The 18,893-nt window shown below is 39.9% G+C and overlaps 1 protein-coding gene across 3 annotated transcripts in view; it reads right to left on the bottom strand.

Moving 5' to 3' along the window:
- Window positions 1-18,893, bottom strand: part of PDHX (pyruvate dehydrogenase complex component X) — a 99,250-nt gene that overhangs the window by 49,953 nt on the left and 30,404 nt on the right. Inside the window, exons 8-11 of one of the 3 annotated variants that reach the window (XM_035116419.3) lie at window positions 12,822-12,880; window positions 9,823-9,981; window positions 6,141-6,205; window positions 443-1,405 (exon numbers count right to left, since the gene is read on the bottom strand). In XM_035116419.3, coding sequence (XP_034972310.1) covers window positions 1,141-1,405; window positions 6,141-6,205; window positions 9,823-9,981; window positions 12,822-12,880 — 548 coding nt within the window. In that variant the 3' untranslated portion in view covers window positions 443-1,140. Of the gene's footprint in view, window positions 1-442; window positions 1,406-6,140; window positions 6,206-9,822; window positions 9,982-12,821; window positions 12,881-18,893 lie in introns of those variants that run through there. The other 2 variants (XM_035116442.3, XM_088668865.1) reach the window with 2 other exon arrangements.

The following is an 18,893-nucleotide window of genomic DNA, read 5'->3' as shown; positions in this document are numbered from 1 at the left end:
GGTGCTTCTATCATAGGGACAAACCCATCCTGTTTAAGTTAATTTTGAGCTAAAGGGCAGCAAGAAGCTGTAATTCACACTGTTACATACTATTTAATGTGAAGATAAAGGCTGGTTTCCAATGCTACCTGCTTTGCTGACAGAAAACATTATCTACTCCATATATAGGCATAGAGTCTTCGTGGTTATGTCAGATCGCTAGAGAAAAGGGAATTATAAACAGATTGCTAGAGAAAAGGGAAATGATGTGGCCTATGATTTGAAACAATGGTTTTCAGACTGAGAGGGGCTACTGATGTGCTTGCAGCTTGACTATTCTGGCACCGTTTTTTCTAGAAAAAAATATGCTGGTGGGCAGGATTTTAGTCAGTGACTAGAATGATAAAGATGATCAAGAAACTACAGGTAGACAACACAGAGAACTCAACAGGAAAAGGAACACTTAATATATGTTGTGTTTTTAATGCAATTTGTTCTTCTGAAGTCAGCACTAGGCATTACATTGTTATAAATATTCATACACATTTTCCCCATTTATATCTGTTTTATACTTTAGACTTGACTCACTATTACTCTTAACTTCTCAAAACTATCATACCAGTACATACCATATACAGTAAGCAGTAAGCAGAGAACCAATACAAAGAATTCCCAACAAAAATTCCAGGTTCATATGGATGAATCCTAGTTTTAATGGGAACACGCTCTGTCTCTATTACACCGCTGCATAATTGTCACAGACGATTTGCTAGACTGAAAATGGTATATGAAAATGCTTTCAACTTTTTTCAGTCTGGAAAAAAATGAAAGGAAAGATGGTTTTGTTCTCTTTTATTACCTTTCACCCAGATCTATGCATTCAGGCATACTGAAGATATCCACATCTGATATAGCCACCCTGTTGTGCAATTGCTTAATCAGTTTCATAAATTTAGCATACTCAATAACAGTATTTAGCATATAAAAACCAAGATCTGGAATCTTTGAAAGTGTTTCAAGTCAGTTCAAATAAATAAGCTGTTTTATTGTCCATGTCTCACCAAGCATTTATCTTCCTATCTTTTGTACTTGGTTTTCTTTCATCTCCTTTTGCAGTTCAATTCCCTATATTGCCAAGAAGAGGACCAAATCTTGACCATTTTAGCTCAAGGCAAGGCGAACTGGATTCTCCAAATTGCTTTTAAGTCTCTCCAGAAATTTTGAAGCTAGTTCATCATCTACTACTCGGCCATCACTTGATAGCGTTACTGTCATCAACTGATGCTGCTGAAGCTTCTCATTCCCTTCGTCGTCCACCGCCACTGCGAGTTCAGTCCGAGTTCGTCCCACAGCTAAGATACAGGCTTGTGGAGGGTTTATGACAGCAATGAAGCTACTGATGCCAAACATGCCTAGATTTGAAATGCTATTGGTAGAAGGGAAGAAGACAGACAAACGAATATTGGGGGAAGGATAAGTATGAACAAAGCACTTTGAAAACATATTTAGGAAATTACTAAGGATTCATTTAGACCCAGAAAAAAAGTATATGTACTACCATAAACATATGGAGTCAGAAATTTAACTTAATGTATTAAAATCAAAGGTTTAGAATAAAGAATAAGGATGAATAAAAACCACACACATTCCCCTATATTCATATAACTTTAGTATCAGTATCAGTTTGATTTTGTGAGTATGTGACGAACTAAAAGGAGACTAGTTGGGGTTGTTTTTATCAGTCTGCATTTCTTAGTGCGGAATGTATTGATCTGATGTGTAGAGATCTATCCTATTCTACTTAATTCAAGAGGGTTCTGGAAGCTTCTGTGTTTGAAAGAAGGTTCATGATGTTTGGGTTATACCTTCAGAGAAGCTGAGTAGAGCTGGCTTAAACTGGTTGTCTTACCTCTTCAGTCAAGGTCATGCTGACTATAAAAGAAAGGCCAGAAGGAGCCTGAGTTTTACTTTTGCTTTCTATCTCTTTTCCTTCTGGTGTGGTGTTCTGTAAAAGTATGCTTAGTGTTACATGCTTTACACTTCTTATAAGTTGTTGTAAGTTTAAGTCTGCTGCAACTGGGTTTCTTATGGACATTGGCAATCCTGAATGAATTGGATTTGTGACCATTATGTTCATTTGCCTTCAGTAACAGTAAAGCTCTGCTGGATGAAATACAATTGCCTCTGGTCTATTTTTTGGGAATCCTGCAACATGTTTAAGCTGTTACTTTGCTAACTATACATTGGAATCTACTCTGGATCAATACTGAGTCGAATTTAAATGACATTTTTTCGTGTTTTTTGTTGTTGACTTCAGCCTGCAACCTATATACAGAGAGTCACACCCCCTCGGGCTTTTTCCATCTCATCATTTGCCACCAGACACCTCTCTCATTTGTTACCACTGGCTGAGATGGTAGCAGTGTGCTGGAGCTGGTTTAAATTCAGCTAACTCAGTGGGGCGTACTTTGGAGCAGAAATGTGTAGGGTTGCACTGTTAGCTGAAAAATAGGCCATGGAGTCATGATACTGGAGGAAGGCTTTGTCCTATGGCATAAAGTCTCCTATATAGATTCTGGAATAGGAATGGATGCAGAAAATAATTGTTGTTGTTGTTTAGTCGTTTAGTCGTGTCCGACTCTTCGTGACCCCATGGACCATAGCACGCCAGGCACTCCTGTCTTGCACTGCCTCCCGCAGTTTGGTCAAACTCATGTTCGTAGCTTCGAGAACACTGTCCAACCATCTTGTCCTCTGTCGTCCCCTTCTCCTAGTGCCCTCAATCTTTCCCAACATCAGGGTCTTTTCCAAGGATTCTTCTCTTCTCATGAGGTGGCCAAAGTATTGGAGCCTCAGCTTCACGATCTGTCCTTCCAGGGAGCACTCAGGGCTGATTTCCTTAAGAATGGATAGGTTTGATCTTCTAGCAGTCCATGGGACTCTCAAGAGTCTCCTCCAGCACCATAATTCAAAAGCATCAATTCTTCGACGATCAGCCTTCTTTATGGTCCAGCTCTCACTTCCATACATCACTACTGGGAAAACCATAGCTTTAACTATACGGACCTTTGTCGGCAAAGTGATGTCTCTGCTTTTTAAGATGCTGTCTAGGTTTGTCATTGCTTTTCTCCCAAGAAGCAGGCGTCTTTTAATTTCGTAACTGCTGTCACCATCTGCAGTGATCAAGGAGCCCAAGAAAGTAAAATCTCTCACTGCCTCCATTTCTTCCCCTTCTATTTGCCAGGAGGTGATGGGACCAGTGGCCATGATCTTGGTTTTTTTGATGTTGAGCTTCAGACCATATTTTGCGCTCTCCTCTTTCACCCTCATTAAAAGGTTCTTTAATTCCTCCTCGCTTTCTGCCATCAAGGTTGTGTCATCTGCATATCTGAGGTTGTTGATATTTCTTCCGGCAATCTTAATTCCGGCTTGGGATTCATCTAGTCCAGCCTTTCGCATGATGAATTCTGCATATAAGTTAAATAAGCAGGGAGACAATATACAACCTTGTCGTACTCCTTTCCCAATTTTGAACCAATCAGTTGTTCCATATCCAGTTCTAACTGTAGCTTCTTGTCCCACATAGAGATTTCTCAGGAGACAGATGAGGTGATCAGGCACTCCCATTTCTTTAAGAACTTGCCATAGTTTGCTGTGGTCGACACAGTCAAAGGCTTTTGCATAGTCAATGAAGCAGAAGTAGACGTTTTTCTGGAACTCTCTAGCTTTCTCCATAATCCAGCGCATGTTTGCTATTTGGTCTCTGGTTCCTCTGCCCTTTCGAAATCCAGCTTGCACTTCTGGGAGTTCTCGGTCCACATACTGCCTAAGCCTGCCTTGTAGAATTTTAAGCATAACCTTGCTAGCGTGTGAAATGAGCGCAATTGTGCGGTAGTTGGAGCATTCTTTGGCACTGCCCTTCTTTGGAATTGGGATGTAGACTGATCTTCTCCAATCCTCTGGCCATTGCTGAGTTTTCCAAACTTGCTGGCATATTGGGTGTAGCACCTTAACAGCATCATCTTTTAAAATTTTAAATAGTTCAGCTGGAATATCATCACTTCCACTGGCCTTGTTATTAGCAATGCTTTCTAAGGCCCATTTGACTTCACTCTCCAAGATGTCTGGCTCAAGGTCAGCAACCACACTACCTGGGGTGTATGAGACCTCCATATCTTTCTGGTATAATTCCTCTGTGTATTCTTGCCACCTCTGCAGAAAATAATACAACCAACCAATTTCCAACCAGACTTTGAACCCGTTCGTCACTATCAACTACTGCAAATTCATAATATTTAAGACTCTAGGATGTAACTACCTTCTTTGGCTTACTAGCATTATGGGAAACATAGCAATAAAGTCTTAAAAACACATTGGCTACAGTGTGATTTAGCATGTCTATTCAGCTAAGGTAATGTCAGAATGAATCCAAGAGTAGAGAAAGCAACCTCGGCTGCTACACAGCAGTGGACGTAATGATAGTGACATCTGGTAAAGTGAGAAAAAGGTTTCCTGACTGCCTATGTAGGTATTCAGTAACTCTGATTTAACAAAATAAAATAAAAAAAAAAATTCCTTCCAGCAGCACCTTAGAGACCAACTAAGTTTGTCATAGGTATGAACTTTCGTGTGCATGCACACTTCTTCAGATACGATTTAACAACAACTGATTTAACAACAACTTCTCCCTGCTAAATAAGAAGACTCTTCCCTGCCATAATTTGAACATGACAATTCTAGTGGGGGACAAGGGCAGGAAACGCTGTTACTGCCATTTCCTTTCACAATTTTGTAGAACATGGGATGGTCCTGGAAATTTTTTTTAAAAAAGCATCCTTTGTACCAAGCAGCTGTAATGAGATTTCCATGCACCCAATATTCCAACAATCTAGGGTTTCTCACAAAGATCTTAAGAACAGAAAACAAGAAAGGGAAATGGAAGCCAACAGGAAATCAACATTTACCCCTGAAGGCCCATCTGAACAGAAGGGTCTTTTTAGGTTATAATCTTTACTCAGCATCATATACACAACTTCATTCTGGCCAATCTTAGCCTCTGGAAGTACAGAAGTCTGCTGTTGCTAGGTCTCAGTCTTGCAGAATTCAAAGTGCAGATAGGGCAAGAGATTGGAAGCTGGGGTAACATCAAGCATCCAAGGTGAAATTAATCACAGCATAGGATACCATCACGTATCAATATTGCCTCAATAATGCATCAGTAAAGGTTGTGGGCTCAGCAGCTGTGTAAAGGGTTTCCTGGAATTCTGAAACCCTTTACACAGCATGCTACACCAACCCCCAACCCCCCCAATTAAAATTAAATATTAAACTCACTTTATTGCACTATTCAACATGGGAATAAGCTAACAATGGATATTCCTCATGGCCAACTCTAGGACACTAATTTAGATATGTTGAAATGCTTACATTTATGTGAACCATCTCTTAACGTTGAAGCTCTTCCTGCAAACAAGGGTCTATATTCTTGTTCTGCTATGTCCTCATTATCCTTTATACAGTTTTACTGAAATACCTGATTATGTTCAGGGAGGAAATTTCTAATCTGAAAACCCCTCATAAGAAAAGAAAAGGTGCTGTGTTTTACAGAACCATATCCCAATTAAACAAGGAATATTAGCTGGTACCTTTATTACTAGTGCATTCTAAACATTGCTGGGAGTCACCAGTTGTTCATAATAAAGCTACCGTGTTTCTCCGAAAATAAGACACCCTTTTATATTTATTTTTCCTAAAAACACACACACTGTGTCTTATTTTCAGGGGATGTCTTTTTTAAAATTAAGTATGGTACAGTTTAACCTACTAGGTTAAACTGGCTATCACTATGGCTTATTTTTGGGGTATTCCTTGAATGCTTAAAAATCCCGCTATGGCTTATTTTATGGCTACGTCTGAACAAATTTGTGCATTCTGAACAAATATGAATGTTATGAGAGGAGTTAAGCTGGGTGGAAACTAAGCTCACGCAGTACGTCAGATGTACTATTCGTAGGTACATCCGAACACAGTCTAATATTACAAAAAGCTTAGATAAACCAAGTTTAGTGCTTCACTTACAGACTAACAATATTCTGGAACACAAGAGTACAACTTCATTCCACACTACTAAATTTTTAGCAATTAAAATACATTTGAAATACCTAAAAGATCCTCCTTGGTATTCTTCTGGTAGCAATTTTCCATCTCTTGCTTTCTTTGCTAGAGCCTATGGAAATCAAATCCAAACATATTTTAACAATTTAAGAAAAACGTTTAGCAAAGTTAATTGTATTTGTAAAATAAATATGCTCTTAAAACGTATTTTGCTTATATAAATAGTTCAGTTTAATTAATATCAGTAAATTCAAGCAGATGCTGTAATTTGTGTTAGCAAAACTCTTAAATTTGTATCTTCTGGGAATAGGCCTCCAAAGTAGGAATAAACATTTTGGGGTAGCAGAGAAATTTCTGTGGTGATCCCTCAATTAGCTTTAGAATCGTCTCAGACAACATTTTCTGTTATGCGTAGCTTGTATTAGTTATTCAACTGTCAGCACTGCTTTGCCTACAACCTATAGATGAAATAGTCTGATCTCATTGTAAGTAGCCATTAATTCTAACGCTGATAGGAAATGTCACCCAACTGTTTTCCAACCAAAAATGAGAGGAAAATGTAAGCCCTGTTATATGATTCACAGTTGATGGGTGGAGCTAACAAAGTGTCAAATAATTCCTTCTAGGAGGCAACAAGAGTCATGAAAAATTACAATTTCCTATGTTTTCATATGGCATATTTGGATGCATGAGATATCTACACATGACATCACTGTCTGAAAGTGCATTTTTTAGAAACAAGATACGGACAACATACAATTGGAACGAAAATTTCAATTTTCCAGATTTATGGCAGTTAAAAAGTAATGGTGCAACAAATGCATTTGAGAGACATGTCTCACTGAGAACTTCCCACAATTATGGGAAATATTTGTTTTTACTGTCTAGCCACCATGGCCATGGCAATTTCAATATAAAATATCAATGCACTCAGAGATTCAAAGATCATTTAGACCACTTACATAATCTATCTCAGTTTACTATTTGCAGAATGAAATAAAAGGTATCCAAGAGGTTGCCAGAGAGACAGGAAGAAATTCTAGAAAACTAAAATTGATGAATATTCAGCTCAGCTGTGATAAAGGTAACACCGTAAACTCAATTCACAGTGATGTATGTAAGTCTTTACAGTCCAATACTGTGCTCAGCTATGCCAAAGCAATGTCACATCTGCTATAAGAATCCCAGTGCATGAGGGGACAGTTCTAGTGACCAGTCCTAGCCCTTCAATATATTCAGGTCATGACAATACTGAGAGGGATAATACATGCTTATGTTCAAAGCAAAAATATTAATCTTGACAAGCGTTCACAACTACAGTGCTGCTAACGCACCCTTTATTTGAAAATATCTGGCAGTAAAGGATGTCCCAGTAGTCTTAAAATGGGATTGGAAGTCTGCTAAAGATATTACTAGCAAAGCTTATTGTTATAGATGGAAGTCTCAGATTTCCGAAATCCATCCATTATCTTTATGGAAATATATTGGCCTAGGAGATACTTGGGAGATTAATACCTCTTACTATAGATGCCTACTTCCTGCGGCACATTAGAGTTATGATAGACAAGTTGTTAGGTTTTACATAAACACAGGAGAAGAAATCTGCAACGGTTTCATTTAAGATTATGCCCCAGTGGCTATTTGTAGACGCTGGCTATGGAACAACAACAACAACAACAACAACAACAATAATAATAATATTTATACCCCGCCCATCTGACTGGGTTCCCCCAGCCACTCTGGGCGGCTTCCAACAAAATATTAAAATACAGAAATCCATCAAACATTAAAAGCTTCCCTAAACAGGGCTGCCTTGAATATTCTTTGTGAATTAAGATGACATGCATAAAGTTTTACAGATGAGTACAACACTATCAAACATTTATCAAAGAAAAAACAAAGTAAAATCGCACAACAGGAAGCTAAGGAGTAAAGATCAACAAAATGAAATGGTCTACATTCCTCTCAGCAAAAACACAAAAACAAAAGGAACACTACAGATACCCATAAGTTTCTCTGTCTCTGTTCTTTCACTTCTTAAATTCTATTGGACTTCCAGATAAGTGGGGTTAGGATTGCAGTCTTGGTTACTGAACTGAGATATGGATGACTATACTTGGCCTATATTGCACTGCCTAGTTGCTTATTGCTGGAGATAAAAATATATGTTTCCATTGGAATTTAAATGCATCTCTGATGAAATTGTCTTCATTGATCATCCTCAGAATTACTGTAACTTTTACTACAACTGGCAAGCAGGAAGATAAAGAAAAGCACACTCCTCTTTCTAATTGATGTTTGAATTATTGCTTAAAACCCCATAGTGATTACTGACAAAATAGAATCTTCCAAATCATTCAATTGTCGTGATTTATAATACTTCAATAAGCAAAGAGTTGAGGACAGGCCTACATGTGGGCAAGGATCAAGGATACTTTGCCTATTCATTTTTTTAAAAAAATACACAGACATCTAAACCTCTCTCTCTCAGGGTAATGAAAACATATTTGCGGAATGGTGTTGGAGGAGCCCAGATCAATAGTTCTGGGTGATTTCAACATCCATACTGAGGTGGACTCTAGTGCACTAGCTAGGGATTTAATGGCCTCCATGGCGATCCTAACTAATCCTCCATTTTCCATACTGCCAGCTTTTGTGAAGCTGGTGCAGCACATTGGCTAAAAGACCAAAAGGCAAATAATAAAGAGTCTGATACAAATTTCACTATTCTGATGAACTCACTAGGATGGCCTAGGCGAGACTTGATCTCAGAGCATCAGGCTCCTGTATGCAGAAAATAATAATAATAATAATAATAATAATAATAATATTTATACCCCGCCCTTCCCATGGTATAAATACCCTAGAAACCGGGCTCAGGGCGGCTAACAACACATATAAAACATTGATTAAAAACGACTTAAAAAACAGCTTAAAAACAGCATAAAATACAACATCAATATAGCATTGCCAGGGCTAACTGGCCAAGTTAGTCCTGCTAAGGCCAGCAAGGATACCAGGGGAAAATTTAAATGTGGGGACCCAGAAAGGTTTCTTCATAAGAAAGGGAAGGGGGAAAATGAATGGAGGATCAGGCTAAATTGAAGGCCAGTGGAATAACTCTGTCTTACAGGCCCTGCGGAAGGAGATCAAGTCCTGCAGGGCCCTAGTCTCATGGGACAGAGCATTCCACCAGGTCGGTGCAATCACTGAAAAGGCCCTAGCCCTTGTGGAGGATAATCTGGCTTCTTTAGGCCCCGGGACCCTTAAGCTGTTATTATTCATGGACCTTAGGGTCCTTTGCGGGACATACCAGGAGAGGCGGTCCCGTAAGAACGAGGGATTAAGAATGATGGCCTACCATAAGAAGAAAGGAACAGCATGTGCAGTCCCCAACTTCCCCAACAGAACTCAAAATTAGCCTCCCTCTGGGGAACTTTAAATAAATGGAGGCCAGAAACAAAATGTATTTGTTGATTTTAATTTCACTTAAAATCCCTGAATCCCTGCCAAAAGCAAAACACTGTCATTCCTGTGGAATGGGACATCACCACAGATGTCTCATATCCAACAGAGAAGCGGCTTTAAAGCAGTTTGAAAGAGTTTCTAAAAGGCACGACGTGTGTGTGTCGTCCCCCCCCCCCCAAAAGACGTACACCATGCCTTTGGTTGTACATCTAAATGCCATTATGCTCCGAAAGATTAGCACCATGTATGTGGAATACCTACCTTTGCAGAAGCTGCAATTTCCCGAACTCCCTTGGCTGCAGCATCTTTTATGATTGGTGTAATGAGACCTCGGTCTGTTGCCACAGCGATAGAGATGTCTATAGATTGCTGCTGCCGGGGGCCCTCTCCATCCCAGGTCACATTCACATCTGGCATTTGCTGGAAGAAGGAAACAGAGGGAGGCGCAGCTGTTAAAAGAATAATGGCATAACCAATTACCAAGGAAAAGGAAAACCCTTTAGAATGTGTGGTGATGGAGGAATTCACATATGTGGAAAGGTTTGCCTTAAGCAAGACAAGGCTAATAATAACAAAAGATCTGCCACGTGAGTCTAAAAATAGACCTATCTTATTAGCTAGCATCCATGTATACCTACTTTGTCACAAGGCATGAGTGTACAGTATACTGGAAATTGTACAGCTGCAGGCAGCCAAGAAATACATGGTTTCTGAACTGCTAGTGAATTATTAACAGACTCCAATCCCATCGGATATCAACCCTCAACTTGCAGATGCCTTGGAAACAAGAATTGTGACTGCTGCCCCAATCATAAGGAAGCACATATGGATTTTCTGTTGCCACTTGATTCATAGGAGAAAATACAAGTTAAAAGGGAGAAAAACTCACGTCAACATATCCATGTTAGCAGCATCTGCTCTAAAAGTAAAACAAAATTTGACTAATTTGAAACTTGTTAATGTCAGAAGTAAATTTCACATTTTAAAATTAGATTGAGGATTTATTTCTTTGCATACAAATGGATATTTTGTATGAGAACGTTCTCATTTTTCTCCTACTCATGTTCCCATAATCATGGCTTCCATCAAGCTAATATAACTAATTTATTTAAAACCTGTACATGATGAATTCTACTTGTAAAATATTCCCAATGCTGATCACACAAATAGACTGAGCAAGACATATGTGTGCCCAAAGCAGTGGCGTTCAGAAAGTAGATTGGGATCTCTGGGTGAAATACCATAAGCCTACATATTTACCTCTTTGCCTATACTGGTACTAGCAGTACTCAAGCTAGAAAGAAATAATACCAAACAAACAAACCGGTATCAGTGCTGGGCCAAAAAGGAACATCAGGCAAGGGTTTACTTTCAGTTAAAAGACAAAAAAGTAAAAGAAGATCAAGCTCAATATTCAGTTTTCTTTCCATTTTAAACCTAGGAAGAAAGTGTTGCATATGTGAAACTGAAACCTTATCTGCACAGTGTAATGTAAACAATCTAGAAGCAGGAGGCGTCAAGGTCAGAACCATGCGCCTTTGGGCCTAGATAAGAGGCAGAGAAAGAGCCCTGTTCTTCTCCCTGTGGGGAGGGGAAGAACCATCTCCAGATGCAAACCATGCTAGCATCATGCTAGTGACTGATTTATGGGCTAATGATGCAAAAAGGTAAAAAGGTAACAGACTCCTTGGACGGTTAAGTCCAGTCGAAGGTGACTATGGGGTGCGGTGCTCATCTCGCTTCAGGCAGAGGGAGCTGGCGTTTGCCCACAGACAGCTTTCTGGGTCATGTGGCCAGCATGACTAAACCGCTTCTGCCGCAATGGAACACTGTGACGGAAGCCAGAGAGCATGGAAATACCATTTACCTTCCTGACACAGCGGTACCTACTTATCTACTTGTACTGGTGTGCTTTTGAACTGCTAGGTTGGCAGAAGCTGGGACAGAACAATGGGAGCTCACCCCGTCATGGGGATTCAAACAGCTGATCTTCCAATCGGCAAGCCCAAGAGGCTCAGTGATTTAGACCACAGTGCCACCCATTCCCCTACTGATGTACTGAACCGTTAAGCTGTAAATCGGCACTAAAACTTACTGCCTGAATTGTGGGTGTGAAGTGAGTTTATTGCATCAGTGATTGTCTCCACAAAAGGCTTGACAACGCTGCACAGAGTGGAGCATGCAGAGGAGCGTGCTGGACACCTTGTGAGTTGGAAAAGATACTCACAAATATTCAACAGAAAGACGCCTTCACCGATAATGTTTTCTGCATGGAGGCCAGATAAAACTAGCACATCTTTCTTACAAATTCATTGAGCTGATACAGATCAAGTGAACTGGAAATCCCAGAATAATGGGGAAATATTTTAGCTTCCTCTTAAGGAAGAAGATGCCCACATATGAGGAACATAATTTTAATTGAAGATGGCACTCTAAATCCTATCCAAGATAGCAGCTCACACAGGATTTGCTTTGCATAGTGCTAGAACTGGAAAACAGGGCAGTCGGAAAATTTTGCATTTTATGCTGCTATGTAAAAATAAACCCATGTTCAAACATATGGCATTTTTTTGGCAGTGGCCGGAGGTGGGGTTGCATTTATTCATTCACAACCAGACACAGTGATGAATTGGATGTGGGCTAACATAATGAGGGTTAATCCAATCAGACAGAGGTGTTGTTGGTCAGAAGAAGATCTGAATGGGGAGTGGGAATCTGTCCCATTTTGTTATTAATGGTAGTGCAGGCACCTGTACTAGTTGGCATACTAAACCATATTCAAGACAAGATGTGCTTAAATTCCACCAGTCTGCTCCCAGTAGTGCTGTCTAATTGGTTTCAAAGGTTTAAAGATGATTTTAATCTGAAGACTGGATAACCTTGAAACAGCAGTAGTCCATGTGTATATAAGAATTTAGGTCAGCCTTCCCCTACCTGGAAGCAAGGCCACTAGCCAAATTGGCTGGGGCGGATAGGAGCCATAGTCTAAAACATATGAAAGGTACCAGTTTGAGGGATGCTCTAGAGATGGTCTTTGGCATGGCAACAACACAGAAGCTGTAATCTCACCATTAAGAGAATGTCTATCTGAATGGTGACTAAGAAACTACTCCTGAGGCTAGCAGATATTTCAAAAGAAGAGAGAAAGTTTTGGAGCTGACTTCAAGGCACCAAACCTTCAGTTACGCCTAACTCAACACAGCACTTCGCATTATTGAACACAGAAAATCTACAAGGATCATTAAAGAATGGTTACTTACTTTCAGGGTAACTGCTGTTGCTTTGATAATAAAGTCATTCACTGACACTTTAATATCATCTGTTTAAAAGACAGCGAGAAATTAAGATACATAATTTCAAGATAAACAGTCCACCTGCCCCAATTTGTACAATTAATATACCAGTCGTTAGCAGAAGAGCAGAATGACCTCTTAGGAAATCATGTAGCCAAAAGCAGTTCTAATTACTTATCTTCATAGTAGGAGTGTTTTTATAGTACCATAAAGCAGCAATTTGGAAATGTTATGCTATTAACTGAGAGCATATAAAGCTGAATACTTGCATCCTCTAGAGAGTCTACCAGAATGGAAAGTCTTTTTTTAAAAAAATGCATTTCACAATAATAATGTTTTATTTTTTCCCATTCTTTTGCGGAAAACAGCAAAGAACAAACAAGACCAACCCAGAAACCTGGATATCTTTTTAAGAGGAGATGTAAATACAAGGGAAAAATGGAGAACAAGACAGGAGATGGAAAACCACTAGTCACCAAAACACCTCTACTCTGGTCCACCAATGAAGGAGAAAGTGGGGAAGGCTTATTCAAGACAAAATGTGTGGAGAATTGCAATGATGGCCAAGATGCCTTTGCAGAAGTACAGCTGGAATTTCCTCATCTCCATTCTACTATCATCCCTTCATCCTCATCCCTGAGCTATGTAGCATCTTTATTTGGGAGCATATCTGTGAGGGACAGGGGATATCGCGTGACTGTGACAATATCTATTGACAGTATTAGCATTTAAATCTCAAACTTCTCACAGTGCCAAAGTCGGTGTCAAGATAGTTGATGTTATTATCTTTTCACACAAGAAGTACAGCTCTTTTTCCCCACACAGGGAAGCTTGCAGTCAATCAGTATTCCGCAATAGACCCAGAGGTTAGGTCCTGCCCATGTTGTTTTGGTATTCACACATGGTCTCCAGTGGCGACAAGCAATATCATGGGAAAAGGCGTTTCTGTTGGAGATTCATTCCCCATGTTTTCATTCATGGGATTGTTGTCTATCACATGATTATGTATGTTTTCATTCCACAGCGTCGGACATGACGGAAACAGGATGTTTGTGTTACTGTGTTTCCTGAAGTGGGACTATTGTCCTTTGTTCATTCTCTTTGCTGTCTGATGCTAGAGAGAGAGGGAGCCATGTTGCAGTGCTCCGTGTGTATGTATATATGTAAATAAACATAGATTAGCCAAAACGCTGAGTTCTGTTATGCAACTGTGCAAACTCTGAGGATCCGTAAGTGTGCTGGTGTCAGTTGGCATCAGTTGCTGTGATGTTCGGGCTGGAGAAAGCTTTTGAAGCTCCTGAACGATTGACCAGGAGGGAGAGAACATGCCAGTTGGGCATGTGTCTCTGCCAGGGTCCTACTCGCGAGTAAGGGATCCTAACAGTTTCCATGTAGCTGGGTATATGTGAAGGATCCCTTTTGCACTGGATTATACAATCAAAAAGATGGTAACTAGAGCTGTACACCAAAGTCAAGCAGGCAAGGTTTCCAACTGACTCATTGAAATGAAATGTTCATTGACCACGTAACTTGGAATACACGAAGAGTAGTGCTGAACTTGAAAATGAGGGAAAGATGCCAGTCATTCAGAATAAATACTGCTGTTATATCAAGCTTTCAGGATCATTTACTGTAAGCAAGTTAAAAATAAACATGATATTAAACCAGTAAGCTAAAGGCTTAAAGGTTACTTCATCAAATACAGGTAGTTTTGGAAAGCATTTTTAAATACGAAGGGTTGTACCCAACACTATGTATGTGGAGCTCTATTTACACAATGGGACTACCCTTCATTTCCTCATATCCCCCCCCCCCCAATATGTCTCCAGAGCAGATGTTGAGGGAGGGTGGAGGGCTACAAGGGAGAAGAAAGGAGGAGGAGGAAGTTCAGTTGCCCAAGTGGAAGTCTGTTGTGCAAATGGGAAGGCACAGCATTGGATAGAACCCAAAGTGATGTATTCATTATATGTTTTAGTCAAAAAATATAGCTCTTAATGTATAACAACATTCTGGATGAAAGTGGTAAGGGTTCTACACAACATTGAGGGTTGTATATAATGTAGAGCTAAGATTCCATTAAGGGAAAGGATTTTTCTTGTGTGATGGAACCTTGTCCTGCTCTCTCTCCCCCCACCCACCGTGTGTCCCTTAAATCTGTTCTGGGGTTTGAGCATGGAGAAGATTTGAGCATGGCGCAGAATGCATACAGGGAGAGGAGACTGAGGCAAGTCCTGTTGTACTAGCAGGAATCCTTTTGCTGGCATATGCTAGTGCAACAATTTAGCTGAATACAGCTCATAGCACATAAATGATTTCATATACCTAACTACCAACCAAAACACAGTTGACGCGCAACTATTTTTTTTTGGAAAGGCATAAAAGAACGAAACAGGTTAATAATTATATTTAATTGAAGGAATAATGTCATGCACAGATTTGCCACCCTGAAGTCAAATATTTGTGGTAACAACACCAGCACAAAATATTATCCATAATTTTATCACACATACACACAGACCAATGAATGACAGCAGTGTGTAAGTATTACACACTGGTTTACTGTGATGCAAAGATCTACTATAGGTCTAAAAATACAACCAAATGAGAAAAACTCAGTAAATAGAAATCTCATTGTTCAGTTTGGTATTCTACGATGCATGAAATGGAATAATCAAAAGAATTATCTTGCATATCTATTCAACTGTAAAAGCAAAACATGTCATTGTGTGATGTCCCTTGGGGACTTGTCCTGTTCAGATTACTGAGATGAAGGCACTGGCAAATCATAAAATTGCTTTAACAATAGCAGTAAAGCAGGTAGGAACTCTGTTGCATAGTTGAAAATTCTAACATATTTGAAAAATGTAAAAACAAACAAATCGTCCCTGAAAACCTGCCCTTGTTCTTTCTGGATTGGATACCACAGGGCAGTTCCTTCATTGGTTCACGTTCTAATTAGGTCTGTTGAGAAAGTTTAATAAAAACGGGTACCTGGAGTCTATTAGATTTGCACAAAATTAGGATAAATATTCAAAATTCCAAAGATATATTCATATATAAAAAAGAACGCAGACTGCAGTTAGCACCACAACACTGTTACAGTATATCCTGTATAAGCAGCCAATAGAACTGTGGTGGAAAATCCTTCATTAGGTTACAGAGAACTTTATTATGTCTTAGGTTGCAATCCTATACAGTACACTTGCTTGGAGTTAAGTCCTATTGAACTCAAAACAAGCTACTCCTGAGCAGACATGCACAGGGATAGATTGTTAGGGTTAGATTGTTAAAACATGTTTCAAAATGTATCTGGCCTTCTTTGTTTTGAGAGGAGCAGTTTGTTTAAATCAATAATTCTGAGAGTAGTGTAGAAAATAAATAGGAAGATAGCCTTTAAACAAACAACAGAAAAGGGACATACAGCTGTTCTACCAAAATTAGCTGAGGAAGGTTGAAACCAGACAAAATTACTAGGAACTTACCCCCCTATATATTTGGGGGTGGGGGAAGAGAATTTGCAGAACAATAGAAGAATGCTAGCACAAATTCATATTGACTTTAGTTTTTCCACTGACCCCATGCCCGCCTCAAGCTGCATAATCATTTTTCCTATTTGTGCTAGCAGTAAGAAAAAATAATATAAATACCATGCAATATTCTTATTTAAGCCACAGAAATCTCTTGCTGGAGACCTGAAAGCTGGAAATCTCTTTTTCCCTTCCCCCAACTGTAATGCTGTTAAGTGTCTAATTATGGGAGCTCAAGAACAAAACACAAACTTCAATAGAGTTAAGTTTTATATTGGAAAACCAGAATCACCATATGAATAAACCGTACCTGTTTAGAATTCTAATGGAAGACTTTTGGCCTTCACATCGTCCAAGGCTGCTAATTAAAAAGGTAACCTTGAAATGCTTCAGCCAACAGGCAAAGCCATTCATGTGAGAAAGCTTACAGTGGAACTTGTGGATTCTTGTTGCAGTTGGGAATATGGCTATATCAAAGCAGTTTAACTCTTTGCAAAAGCAAAGCTTCCATTAAATCATAATCCTTTGCTTGTGGCATGACATCCAGGTGACCCTGTTGGTCATCAAAACCAATTTAAGAATGATCAGTGCTAAATGCTAGATTGCAAGACACACACACACACACACACACACACACACACACGAGAAAGAGAAGCAGATTAATAAACTACAGCTAAGGTTCAGAAGACTGTAAAGTAGTGCAAAGACAAATTTTGTTCCATTAAAATGCACCAGATTTTGGAGCACAAATGGACTATCATCAGAGGCACTGCACCTCTTGAACACATAATTTTGAAGCAAAATAAAAAAATTCCTTCAGTAGCACCTTAAAGACCACCTTAAAGACATAATTTTGAATTAGGAGTGCCAGGGAAATAATTTTTCCTCACGTATAGTCACTGCTGAAGAGATATTCGTTATCTGAAAGACATCAGACAGCTTCTGAATACCTTTTATCTCCTTTGTGCTAGGCTCACTTTGGAAGTTTCCTTTCTACTAGGCTGTCTTCTCTCCCACCACCCAAGTTGTCTACATTTATGAAACTGAGCTAATTATTAGACACAGATATAGCCCTTGCTATCATGTGTACTATTTAGCATGTCTAGTTTAAAGTCTTTTGTACAATAGTGTCAGCAGCATTGATCTAAATTATCAGTTTCCTTTTTTAAGGGAGACTGGATGCTTAGTAAAAATCTGCTGCCTTTCTGCAGCCTAATGCAGTATCTGGAAAATAATAATAATCTTTTTTGGATTTTCCTGGTCTCAACCCTCCTCCTCAGCCACTAAGCCAGGCATGTCAAACCTGCGGCCCTCCAGATGTTTTGGACTACAATTCCCATCTTCCCCAACCACTGGTCCTGCTAGCTAGGGATCATGGGAGTTGTAGGCCAAAACATCTGGAGGGCCGCAGGTTTGACATGCCTGCACTAAGGGTTCCTCTTGTCTGCTTTCCCTCCCCAACTAATTTGTTTCATGCCTGAAGGGGGTATGTCCCCCAGGGAAGGACCAATGGAGGGCAGTTGCCTATCTCTCCACCTACACAAAATTCATTGTTTCTGTGCTAGATCCTTGGAGATGGCAGGCAGAGAAACTCACTTTTTAGCATGTTCCCCCTCCCAGGCTCAGAGGTACTTGCTGGGTCTCTGAGCACAACCAGTTGAGCCTGGGGAGATCTAAGACAGAGAAACTTTAGGGAAGTCAACAGTCAGTCCCGAGAGTCAGCTCAATGAAAACAGTCCACAGAGGGACTCGGCTGGCAGAGGGATGAAGGAATAGGGAAGAGCCTCTTTCCTCTCAAGTTTCATGCTAGGTCTCTGAAATGCAGCATGAGGTCAAGGGAAAATGTCTTGCTGTGTTATTTACATCAATATAATCATTTAACATATTAATCGCTGAACATAATGAAGTCTCCTTCGTGTACAATAGTATTTAAAATACGCAAAATTGTTAAAAAGAACGCCCTCCCCCCATTAACAGATAAAATTCACTCTAATTTTTGCAGCTGGGAAGGAATGGGGGGGGGGAGAGAAACCCAAACTCACAACTGTTCAGTTGGCTTTGTTTCTAAACCTGCCAGCTGTTCCAAGCTGAGGGAATCCCCATGTCTTGCCTCCTGTTCTGAACTGAGAGGCAGAACCTTGCTATGCTTGTGCAGGCTCCTGCCAAGCTTGGTGTATGGAGCAAGAGTGGGTTTATCCAGGGCTTTTCCCCCAGCTGGAACTCAATTCTGGCACCTCTCAGGTGGGCGCTATTGCCATTATAAAAGAACAAGGCAAGGCATTCATGGTGAGTTCCAGCACCTCTTTTTCTAGAAAAATAGCACCATCTGCACTGTAGCTCCAGATCTGGAGGAAATCTCAGGTGCATCTCACTCACCAGAGCCTGGCTCTTCCACTTGATAAGGAGGACTGGAGAAATTGATCAAGCCATACCCCTAAGCCACAGCATCTTCTTCTTCTTTGGCGATCACTCGTAGCCGAGGAAGATTGTCTTCCCTAAAGATGGTTTTAAC

This window comes from Zootoca vivipara, chromosome 1, assembly GCF_965207765.1.
Source record: "Zootoca vivipara chromosome 1, rZooViv2.hap1.1, whole genome shotgun sequence".
In the NCBI taxonomy this organism is placed as follows: Eukaryota; Metazoa; Chordata; class Lepidosauria; order Squamata; family Lacertidae; genus Zootoca; species Zootoca vivipara.
Note: the sequence above shows the minus strand (reverse complement) of the source record. Positions and strands in the feature narration are given on the sequence as shown.